The 11,843-nt window shown below is 40.2% G+C and overlaps 1 protein-coding gene across 1 annotated transcript in view; it reads right to left on the bottom strand.

The window, feature by feature from the left end:
* Positions 1–231: 231 nt before the first annotated feature.
* Positions 232–11,843, bottom strand: part of LOC118824540 — a 52,996-nt gene continuing 41,384 nt past the window's right edge. Inside the window, exons 13-22 of the mRNA XM_036594773.1 lie at positions 11,441–11,571; positions 10,528–10,654; positions 10,282–10,314; positions 10,049–10,158; positions 9,807–9,933; positions 9,037–9,164; positions 8,803–8,926; positions 3,628–3,789; positions 2,804–2,963; positions 232–1,274 (exon numbers count right to left, since the gene is read on the bottom strand). Coding sequence (XP_036450666.1) covers positions 1,186–1,274; positions 2,804–2,963; positions 3,628–3,789; positions 8,803–8,926; positions 9,037–9,164; positions 9,807–9,933; positions 10,049–10,158; positions 10,282–10,314; positions 10,528–10,654; positions 11,441–11,571 — 1,191 coding nt within the window. The 3' untranslated portion in view covers positions 232–1,185. The remainder of the gene's footprint in view (positions 1,275–2,803; positions 2,964–3,627; positions 3,790–8,802; positions 8,927–9,036; positions 9,165–9,806; positions 9,934–10,048; positions 10,159–10,281; positions 10,315–10,527; positions 10,655–11,440; positions 11,572–11,843) is intronic.

The raw sequence follows: 11,843 nt of genomic DNA, 5'->3' as shown, positions 1-11,843 counted from the left end.
CTACCTCTCAGCTGAGGAACAATACAGTCTTAAAAGTGCAATAATAAAAGAGCCTGGTTCATTCATAAAAGAGATGAAAAAAAGTTAGAAAATGCTAAAGGAAAAAATAATTTAGACTGTTTCTGCTACATAAAACCACAAAAAATGTTCCAAGTAGACAATAAAACTATCATAAAAAGCATATTCCAGCTACATCTCAAAGGCTGTAAACATAATGATATGGACATTCACTCAAATGGAACATCAGAATTTATTACACACCTTCAATATTAATCACATCTTTTAAAAACAGTGAGCTTATTGATTCGACTGTACATGTTTTCTCTTTAGAGAGCGCATTCAGTATTTGATACATCTTTTCCTGAATATCATACACTCAGTGTTCAGTGATAAATCCAGTGATTCGACCAGCTTTAAAAAGGAAAAAAGGATCCTCTTTACATGGCCCAAGCTGGCAGGAGCTAATATTTGCAGTTTGGCTTGTTTTTTTCTTTTTTGAGTAAAGGGAGAATTTCTACATGACATCATATGACACAGAAGTCCTGCATTTTCCAATATCAGTACTTAGGGGGCGCTCTATGCCCATTATATGGCCACTGATCTTTAAGTGAGGATCTTAGTGCAAATGTGCTTGGATGAATAAAACAAAAAAGCAAGCATACTCCATATTCATTATATTGCCTTAAATAGGTAATAGAACTCACTTTCCTCTCATGTACTCGCCATTGAATAGTGATAGATCTAAGGAAGTAGTGGTTTTGGTTTGTGGCTTCAAAACTGAATTTAGCACACCAACAGGATTCACTTCTGGTTTAGAGAAGGCTGCGGTATCTACAGGCATTTGTTTGAAGCCCTGCTTTCATTAACCAAAAAGATCACCTGCAGCTGTTAATGGCTACAATTGACTGCCCACAGTCTAGAGTCGAGTTATTGACGTCTGGCTCTGGACAGCCAAAGCACAGCCCTGACATACCAGATCTGTTTTTGAGGTGCTGGAACAAGGAAAAGAAACACACAGACGTGCTGTGGCTTTCCTGGATTAGAAGTGAGGAACACCAGTCTGGACATTTTGTAACGTGTTCCTCTTTTGGTTGTCAGAGGCAGTGCTATTTAGCTTCAGATGGTCCAGTCCATTACCGTGACAACGCCAGTTCAGAGAAACAGTATCGCTTCTCAATCTCACCACTAAAGCACCTCTATGTCCCAGTACTGAGTGGTGTTATCAGCGCAGAACTCACTCAGGATCAGATGGTCCCTGTCTATTCCATTTCCCCCTGAAAGACAGTTAGAAATGTTACACAATAGTTTGATATGTGGACAGTGTCAGGCTGTGCATGTATCAGAAATGTGCAGTAATTAAAAGGGGAATTCCAATTACAGCACTGCTCTAATTTCTGCATAATTAAGGATAAATAATTAAGATGTACACAAAGTCATTCAGACTGGTCTGATGTGAAGTGTTCCATTCTGGAGAAACGTACAGAGTCAGAATTGTTTACAGTGGTGGTGATAGGAACCAGACGTCTGAAGTGTTGAATGCCCCTAAAACGGGTATTTAATCAAAGTTCTATAAGGTCCAGTTAGAGAAAATTTCCTCAAGCAAAGGTCCAGAACATAATGTCTAACTTGTATTATGACTCAGTGCCATATACTGTATACTGAAGTAGCCTAGTAGATATATCAACATCTTATGTAGTCAGCAACTACATAATGTCACAACAATGTCAAATACAATTCAGTAATATTTCAACATTTATTGTCAGTTTTCTCTTTTTAGATAACACCATGCGAAATAACTTCCCTCTGACTCACTTTCTTCTCCGACTGCTGTTTCTCGCCTCGTCCCTCCCCTGTGTGCATCCTTCACTCGAGTCTCAGTGCTCATTGGAATGCACAGATCTGATTGGCTGAGTAGCGTCATGTGTGATATTTACAACGCATGCGATTGGTCTGTGAGTCTCCCAGGCCACTAAACTGGTACCGTAAAGGCTAAAAAAGCTACGCTGATTAAAATAGGACCACCCCGTCAAAATGAAAGAATTCTCCACAGTTTATCGGTTATAGGTCCAGGTCTACATAGGACAGCGTCTGGGTCCGGACTCGGACCGTGGTCCACCTATTAGTGACCTCTGCTCTAAAAGCTGCATCACAGCAAATTATTACACGAAATGGTTAGAAATATGTTGCCTAATTCCTGAGACAGTTTTATGGTACTTTTGAGCTAAGCTTCTGGCTCAAAATGACTGTTTTAAAATACATTTACAGGGTGTTGTAAGGCAAAATACAAATGTTTTCCCAACAGAAAACATATTTTTGAGCATTTATCACTATTTTACCATTATAAATCTTAAATATAAAAACTTGGTAGATTCACTGGTTGTTTTAGACAGTTCATTATCTGGCTATATTTGGGCTGTAGGCATCGCAACCCCTGATTCCAATCACCATCTGAGTTTCTCTACAATGCACCAGTTCACATCAAACTAACAATGACTTTGCATACATCTCAGATTAAATTATGTGAGAATTATGAAAAACTGACAGAATTCCCCATTAGAACAGATCTGAGATGATGAAACTGAGTATGTGAATTAGGTCATAGAATGAATAAGAAAATATTGAAATGTTAACCCCTTTAAATCCCAGGCTTATTACACACTAAGGCTTATTATTCAGTAACTACAGGGACTTCGATATAAACTGGCTGAGCTATTCTTAGGTTATAGGAGTGTGTAGTAAGACTTTGGGCCTGCTAATTATTTAATTAAAGGGTTAAAAGATAAAAATGTTAAGATAATGTTACCTCTTCGGTCCAGTACTAGGCTGCGGTCTAGGTGAGGAGAAATTGTCCCGTTCTCATTCAAACTCCACCTCTGATGTATTCGCCCATGCTCTTCCCACAAGGCCACTCTAGCTCCCACACATGCCTTTCCACCAATCACAGACAGGCAGCCCTTTCCCACCTGCAGGCAGAAACGTAACCTTAGACCAAAGACCGCTGCAAAACAGCTAAAAATTCAGAATTTATCCCTAGAATTTTGGCTAGAATTAGTCAGCTTTGGTGTGTAGCCCAGGTTTTATACAGTCTGTGCAACAAGATTTCTTCAAAACGGGGTTGGGTTCATTTTGTAGCAACAGTTCTCACAAGTATTTTAGGTTTTGCTGAGGCTGCTTAGATGGACGTGTGCAATATTACAGCTTGTACTTTAGTTTAGAATTTCAATAGTGCTCTATAGATAGAAGCATATTTTTCTGCTCTATTTTTAGCATAGCGGTGCTTCAGTTCTGACACTTGAGACGAAATCAAACAGGTAAGGTATCAATGCAGTGAAATGCTATAGTAATAAATTTTAAACCTTGTCTCCACCAGGATGGTTGCATTTCATAAGTGTTTAAGTACATAAGGACAGGACAATTTACAGCAGAGTTGGGGGTGGAGGGGTGGGGGGCAGGGCTGGAGAGCCAAAACAACCAAACTTCCATCACCGTTCACACACTTACTGTACTGCTCTGTGTTATTGTGAGGTTGCATAAACCTCAACTTTCAGAGTTTACAGGATTTTCTTGCAGTGGGAGTGAAAACACAAATGAGTAAACATTTGTGAGAATACTTCAATTCAAGCTGACCTTGCTCTTGAGCAGAGCCTGGCTGTACATCCAGTGCTGCGTATCCAGTGAGCGGTCAGCAGGATGCAGCGAGAGTTTGGCCAGAGACGAAGGGTCCTGAGTTCTCTCTGCAGTCAGCGCCGTCCCTAGAGTTCGACTCCGCACCTGCACGTACGTCCGCCGCTGAGGAGAGGAGAAGAAAACGGTGGTTAAGCGTGAAATGACAGTTTAGATTCAACTCCTCCTTCAGCAAGAAAAAGTATGCAGGGCTATTAACAACAAAAACTGTCTAACATTTCTGAACATGTGGTTTCTCTGACAGTATCAGTGGCACGAGTGCTTCAGCAGCAGTTTTGAATATGCTATCTTATTTGGTATTGAGGTCTGCACAGCGTGGGTTTACTTGCAGGTCAAGCATGGTCTGTGAAATAATTTGTGGGTGGGATTCATTTTGAGGCACTAGAGTCATCGCGAGCAAACCACCAGCAGGTTGCAGGCTAGTTCAGGTGGGTATTATGGCTTGCAGGGTGAGGTGGGCTTGGGCAGTCAGATTACTGGCTGCTTATAAAAGGGAAAAGGCAGGCAACAAGGTGCAAGCAGAAAATGTCCTGGAGAGAAAAATATGATTGTTGTTATCATATTATGGGTAAATATAATAAAGCTATATGACCTCTACTAAATAACATATCGCTGCTGTCGGAACAGAATCTGTTATCTCTGTTTTGTCGTTTTTAAGTTTTTGGCATAGTTTGAAAATGCCTGTTACCCTTTACACTGTGTGTACATTTCATGATGAACGGACCAAATAAAATGGCCCAAAATGACTTGGAAAAAATTCTGGTTCCACTGGTTCTGCTTACATTAAAAGTAAAGTATGTGTTTCGGTTCTCCTGTAAAGTTACTTTTTTGAAGATACAAGATTTTGCTCTGACAGCATCAATATGCACTAAAAATGCATTTTTCCCAGGAAAATTGTTTTAGCTTTGCAACCAACATCCACACCAATGATCTATTTTCATTATTTGTGACTTTCTTGCAAGCCAGTAATTCATGTAGATGCTTTATGGTGCAACTGGCTAATCACTCGCCAAAAGTGAGTCACATGGTCACCTTACATGACAACACTCATTTTGGGTGCCATGTGCAATTGCTCATTGTTTTTTTAGCCTAACAAGGCACGGCAAACCTAGTTTTGCCAGACCATCAGGCCACACAGTCTCTCCTCTGCAACTTTTGGTAAATAACGTGATGCAGCCATTGTAAAAGTTAGGATAGCACAGTTGTCAGTACATGACTCGCCTCAAACCCCACACTTGTAGGTTCGGTATTACTATTATGAAGCCTGTAGCAATATGTGCATTTTTACAATTAAGCTAATTTGAGCACTTAGGGCAGCAATATACAAACCTACCCCACAGGGAAGTAAACCAGCTCACAATCATATTGTCTAAAATTAGCCTTTCAAAGTTTTTAGTTAGACACACAATCTGCTCCAAGAATACAAATCTATGGTTATGCTCTAAAATCCTCATTACTTTACATCTACCTTTCTTTCTAAACCCTAAACAAACATGTACCAATCTTAAATAGCTAATCTCACATTTAAAAGGCATCAACATCTCATAAGATTAATCAAGTGAGAGAAAGCCAAAGTAAAACACTGTTAGCTGGCTCAAGTACTAAAACAGGTAACGCAGTATTAACTACCATTCGTTAAATAGCAAATCATGGAGGTACTCTCCCCGTTTACTTCTGTGTCACTTAGTTTAATTAACTCTTCATGTGCAATAAGAAGTTTGAAAGACATTTACTAATTTGCTTTTACAGATTTGAACCTAAACGCCCATCCCTAGTGATAAAACTCTGCTACTCTGCAATTAAAGTGGGCTATGCTATGTCTTCTTTTTTCTTTTGTTTCGCTCTCTGCCAACAGAGCTCCCTCAGCTCGTGATAAACCTTGTCAGCAACGCCACACACCCACAATAACGCAACAGCCTTATCTTAGCTAATGCTGTGTAGCATGAGAAGCCTGCGCCCGAGTCTTCCTCTATAGGACAAACTGTGGTTGGCAGGTTAACTTAGGGTACATAACTGCTACCTACTGAGGGCCAGCTACTCTCCTCACGCATGCAAGTTGTCAGCTGGTCAGTCAGCAAAACTGCCTCTTATAGGCACAAATAAAACACATATCTACATTTTGTCCATTTCTGCTGAGGTGCAATAGGTCTGGAGGCTACCTCGCCTTGTGTCGTGGGCGATGCGTGGTGATGTTCTACGGCAGTGGTGCGGATTAAAGGCTAAACGGGGGCAGGAGCAGACAAGGACCATAGCCCAAAGTGGGTGGGCACAGGCAGGTGTGAAGCGGGCCCGAGCAGGCAAGAACGGCACTAGATTTTGTGGGCGCAGACAGGGATGACGCATGGTTGAAGCAGGTGGGTACAGGCATTAATAATCAAGCCTGTGCAGATCTCTACTCTGATGCATCACACCCTGAGATCACTCTTATCTGTTTAGTTTCTCTAAGGTCTAATGATTTTGAGTATTTAGTAGTTTTATGAGGACATAATTTCATTGAGATCCTACACAGTGGCCCAGCATTATTTTGGATTAATAAAATGAAATCATCAGTGACGATTTTAAAGAGCTAATTAACAGTGGCAGAACAGAAATGCACAACCCACGTCCTCATTCCCCCAGTGCTGTCTCCAACACACATACACACTTCTGTCAGCTCCATCTGGCTATGAGAGAGTAAAAATATCTGTTTAAGAATGTGTGGGTTTATCAGGACCTCACAGACCTGCACACACAAACAGAAACAGTTGAACACACACACACAGCCCCATGTAACTGTCTTACTGTCTAATGAAGACGAGTGTGATTCAGAGGCCCCTCTGAATCAATGTTTTTTGGCAGAAAATGACAAAGGGCCCAATCTTTGTCAGGCAATCACAGCGGCCTACACAATCACTGCTGCGTGCTGCGGTGACATGAGGGCATGTCCAAGAGGCAAGAACAACTTTTATTCCAATACAAGTAAGCAAATCCACATACAATATACACAAAAGCACTGTGTAAAGTGCAACAGAAACAGAAGAGTAGTTGATTGTTTTTTCTCAGAAAATTATAACACTCTTACCTTTTTTTACCTTTAGAGGTTGAGTTATTTCATTTTGCTACACCATTCAAATGTAATTAGTAGTGGTGTGACAGTTAACACGTTAATATTCTCAGCCTCAGACGCTCCACCCACATGAAAATGGAGTGTCTGATGTCTTTTGCACAAAAGGTTGGCCGTAAGTATTAGGATGTCCCTACCCAATTTGTGTCCCCTGCCTGATTTGCACCACGCATTTGCGCCATGGTCAACTATCACGCATGTGTGAGCATTTTATGCATGAAGGTGAGCCGTAACAAAACAGCCATATATCCCAACTATAATTACGTGCATACTTTGCTTTCTTCCTTGCTCAGTTTTGTGCTATCCTACTTGTTTATCAGTGAAAATACATAGTTTAAGGTGTGATTATCTACTTGAGTGGCTTTTCTTGGTGCATTATTTGCATTCTTGGCATAAATGAGCACTAAAATAACATTAGAATGAACAAAGCTCAGCAAAAAATAGTCTCAATCTCAAATGGCTTAATAACAAGAGCACGAATTAAGCTAGGTGAAATCTCAATTTCAGGAAGACATGGTCTGGTGCTTTACCAAAATCATATTTACATTCAGAAGGTTTTAGTTTGTATCTCTCTCCCTGTGCTCTAAACTGAATGTTTTCACCCATAGAAAGGAACGTGATACTAAGTTGTATTAAACTAGGACAGAGAATAAGTCTAAGAATAAGACTAATATATAATGGTTTCAGCATTAAACACTGTAGTAATGCAGTGTACGCATATGTGATGGTGGTGCACATTCGAGGTACAAACAGCTACCTACACTGGACACTGTGATGAAAAATAAGCCTTTTTGATTAAAACATATGTCCACTGGATTTTCACAATCGCCTCTCACTACACACTGCACCAAAACAGAAGGCTGTGATTGGGTTTTTTGCATGTCAGTCTCCTGACAAGGTATGTGGATCTTGGCTATGTTTTGCAGTAAAAACCACTAGACTATGCCGATTCATTGATATGTTAGTCCGCCTCGCAAGGCTAACATATTAATAAAACCTAATGTGATCAATTATTAATAGCACCAATTTTTAAAAGTCGTTAACATATTTTCATATTTTAACGCTTTAAACCATCCATGGTTCCAACCTGAAGCCCAGCTACTGCCGTGCTGTTGCTCTGGCTCCTCCACTGTGAAAGCTCTCACTCAAATACAGCTTTTAAATGGCAGCTTCCTCTGTTGGCTCTCTTGATATATGATATTTCCATCTACTGCAATATCAGTAACATCAGTAACATTAGCTCTGGAGGACATCAGGACAACTATGTATAAATCAACAACCTGCAACAAAAGCAACAGCAAAGTAGAAAGAGCTCCAGCTCCCCTTAAAACAAGTCGTAACACAGCAGTCAGCGAGAGCTACATGATCGTAAGAGGCTACTACCGCAGGATTATCCACAGGATTGAGTCTGCACCTTTTTTCTTTTGTTTCAATATCATGACCTGACAAACACACCATGTCAGAAATGCAAAGGGAATGTACACTGTTAAAAAAGGAGAGGGGTGGTTTAAGTTTTTTTTTTTTTTTATAATCTGTTTTATGCCCTGTCAACAAGTACAAATAACTCCTTTCCTTACCTAAAACCCTTTTTTACAGTTTACAGTGCATGCACAGTAACTTTCCATCAAATTCAAATCATAATCATCTCCTCTTCTACTTACAAACACAAACGTGGTATCACTTGGCAGTTTAGAATCTGTACTACTGAAATTCAACACTTGTCAAAAAGCTACTAATGAGACACAATTAAAAACCAGTTACAACATGTCTTTGTCAATGACAGCAGAAACGGCCACCCTGAAGTGTTAAACAGCTGTACTGAACGCAATGGCATTTCACAAACATAGTTCACTTAGAGAGATAGCACCAAGCAGAGGAGAACTAAACAATACAAAACAAATGTACTAGAACAACTCATACATGGAACAGATGGGAGCTATGAAAATATAACCCAAAGAGAGAGAAAACAAAAAGGTGTGTCCTAAGGTCAGTTTGAGAGAGTGATTTTTAGTCACCTGTCTGAGTGGCTGGAAGGAGCCAAGTGTGTCCCAGCCGCTGTATTCACCCCAGCACGGATACTCGCCCGTCTGCAGCAACATCTGGCGCCCCTTAAACTGACTAAACTCATATACCACCCATCTGTGAGAGGCAAACAGGTATCAGCAGTACTCATGAATACAAACAATTAACACTTGAAATGTTTTTAAAAAAAAAAAAAAGCTATGAAAGCGAAAGTGAGTTATCGTTACAGGCCACTGTTGACCCGAAGAGACTGGGTGAAGAAGTCATTTATGGTCTCCACGGGTGAATCCGCCACTGTTTCCAGCCCCTCAAATGAACTGAGAGAGAAGAGACTGATGGAGGGCTCTGAGAAGCTCTGTGTGGGGTAAGACAGACAGGCCAACGTTATTAGACAACATGTTTTAGGAATCCAGGGACTAGAGCGTGTTATTCAGCATGAAACTGCACAAATGGAAGAATACTGTAATTTGCCGGCACAGTTTAAAGCAGCCTCCTCAACTGACAGTATAACTTCTATGACATTTAACCCATGGAAGTTGAGGGTTATTACTTACTGCCTATTCAAAAGCAACTCAGTACTGTAATTACATTTTTAACCACACAGTAAGATACATGATTAATTTCATCTACTCTTTTCTGTTTTTTTCAATGTCAAGAAACGACAGAAACAATGGCAATAATGTGAAGGATGTTTTCTCTTTCTGCTAAATAAGGTTATATGCATTAGCCTTTCATCAGATTCAAATCATAATGGAATTTCTTTTCTTCACGAATGTGGTATCAAGTGAAAGTTTAGCTTCTGTGCTTTCAACAGATTTTATTCAACAGAGTTTCAATGAGCTATGAGTGAAAAACCTTTAGTGAGATGCCTTTCTCACTACCAGCAATAATGCCAATGGGGTTAAAGGACATTCTTCAATTTTGTGTATTCAGGGATGTTTGCCTGCTAAAGCAAGAGACAAAGTTTTGATTGAAAAGCATGATGAATCAAACTTACGTATGGAACGGGTTTGAAGGATCTGATGGTTGATGCAAGACAGCCACAGGAAGTGAGGTCAGGATAAAGACCTTCACCAAGGACGAACTGGTTCCCACAGTAACCTTTCTCATCAAACAGCAACCAACTAAATCGAGAAAAAGAAAGAGAAAGAGAATGAAAAACTACTGTAAACGCTGATAGTATCTGCTGGCTAACGGCTGAATTTGAGGTCCATGTCAGTGAAGCTTGGAGCATCTCACCTTCCCATTATTACTCTGAACGATGCGGGGCTCAGCATGCCACAGTCTGCCACTTCACTTTCAAACTCCCTGCTTTCGCCTGCAAAGCATGGTTTGCTGTAGGTTTGCAGCTGCACATATAAATACACAGAGATATTGAGAGAACAGGTGAGATTCTCAAACTACAGAATACTAAATTAGAATTATAATCAAATAATTCATTGTAATAACATTCTAAGTCTAAAAATACATACCAAAAACTTTGGTTCCTCTTCTCCACAGAGCTCCTTAAAAAATCAATAAAAAAAGACAGAACAAGTCACTTTCCACAATCGTTTTTAAAGAGCATACTTTTAAGTGATTTAACATGATGTACGTTTCTAATACAAGCTCAGAAAATAAGTAAATGGCATATACTGTACTCTCTTAATGTCTCTACCAGCTCAGCTGTCTGTTACTGAACATAAACTACCACCATGTGTATTTGTGTGTGAACTCACCCTGCGTACAGGCCGGATGGAGAGAGGTGAGCTCTGCCTGTCACCCCAGTCCAGTGTTCCAGGGTGCTGGCCTTTCTCAAGCACGAATTGCTCGCCAGTGTAACATCTGCCACTGTATGCTACCCACCTGAAACAACACACATACTTCAAACAATCTAGATACATCCATCAGCTCACAGCCACACAGACGAGTTCTACACCAGTTTTAGAAACCTCAGCAGTTTTGTCAAAAATGTCTAGAGCTCCAGTAAAAGTGGTCAAGAGCTCCAGCTGAGTTCAGGCTTCATTACGTGTCTGCTGAATGACTATTGCTTATTATGTCAGTACTTTAGCCGAGGGCAGAGACAGTCCCTCTGGAGCAGCTAGACTTGCCCTGTCTTGCTCATGAAAACTAGGAGGAAATCAGCTGGCACTGAACCCCCAGGCCATTTCATTATCTTACCTAGTTCAGGGACTACCGAGAGACTGTCAGTAAATATTGTTACTGTCATCACAAAACCTAAAATACTTTAAAGGAGAAAAAAAAATCCACCTAACTTCAATGTACGTAAATATAACAATTTAATTCCAGGTTATTTTTGGACCATTTCTACTGATCAACTCTTCTTGAAAATGTTCACATCTTGTAAAGAGAACAAGATGCAAAACCTTTAGCTCCAAAATGAAAACTCCAAAAGAAAAGGAAAAAATGTTCCTAATTTTAAATGCAAGCAAAATTCAAGCTAATTTGAACCACTTCTATTTTTCCATTTGTTATGAAATGTTCACATAAAAGTCACACGCAGGGAAGATGGTGTTTTGGAAGTGTAAAAAATACAAAAAACAACTATAAGGTTTTACTTTGACAACAAAAATATATAAATTCAACAACTTGTGAATAAAAGTTTTTATTTCTTCAGTGTCCTGCACTTACACTCCACTCTTCACGAGGATGGCGTCTACCCCTTGTGCTAGTCCGTTCTGCTGTAGGTTTGCCACATCCTGGTCCACGAGCTCTATCTGTTCTCCAGAGCTTTTCAAAGAAACCTCAGGCTCGATGAAATCCTGAAACAATCCCCCACATAACAACATTTTTTCCTCAACTTTCCATATAACCTGCAGCGCTTTAACTGTGTCAGCAAATACCTCACTGCAGAAAAGTCTCTTGTTTTCAGTTTTCTAATCTGTGAAAATACAAACTGTTCCAACGGTTCTGCGCTGTTCTGGTCTGTAAATGTCACTGCTGATCAACTGGTCATGGTGCAGAGAGGCGCCTGACAGTGTGAGGAGCATAGAGAAACAGATTACTGGTGAGAGCGGAGAGCAGGAACAACCAC

The sequence above is a fragment of the Colossoma macropomum genome, unplaced genomic scaffold (assembly GCF_904425465.1).
Source record: "Colossoma macropomum unplaced genomic scaffold, Colossoma_macropomum, whole genome shotgun sequence".
NCBI lineage: Eukaryota > Metazoa > Chordata > Actinopteri > Characiformes > Serrasalmidae > Colossoma > Colossoma macropomum.
The sequence above is the reverse complement of the archived record's forward strand: the minus strand, read 5'-3'. Positions and strand labels throughout refer to the sequence as shown.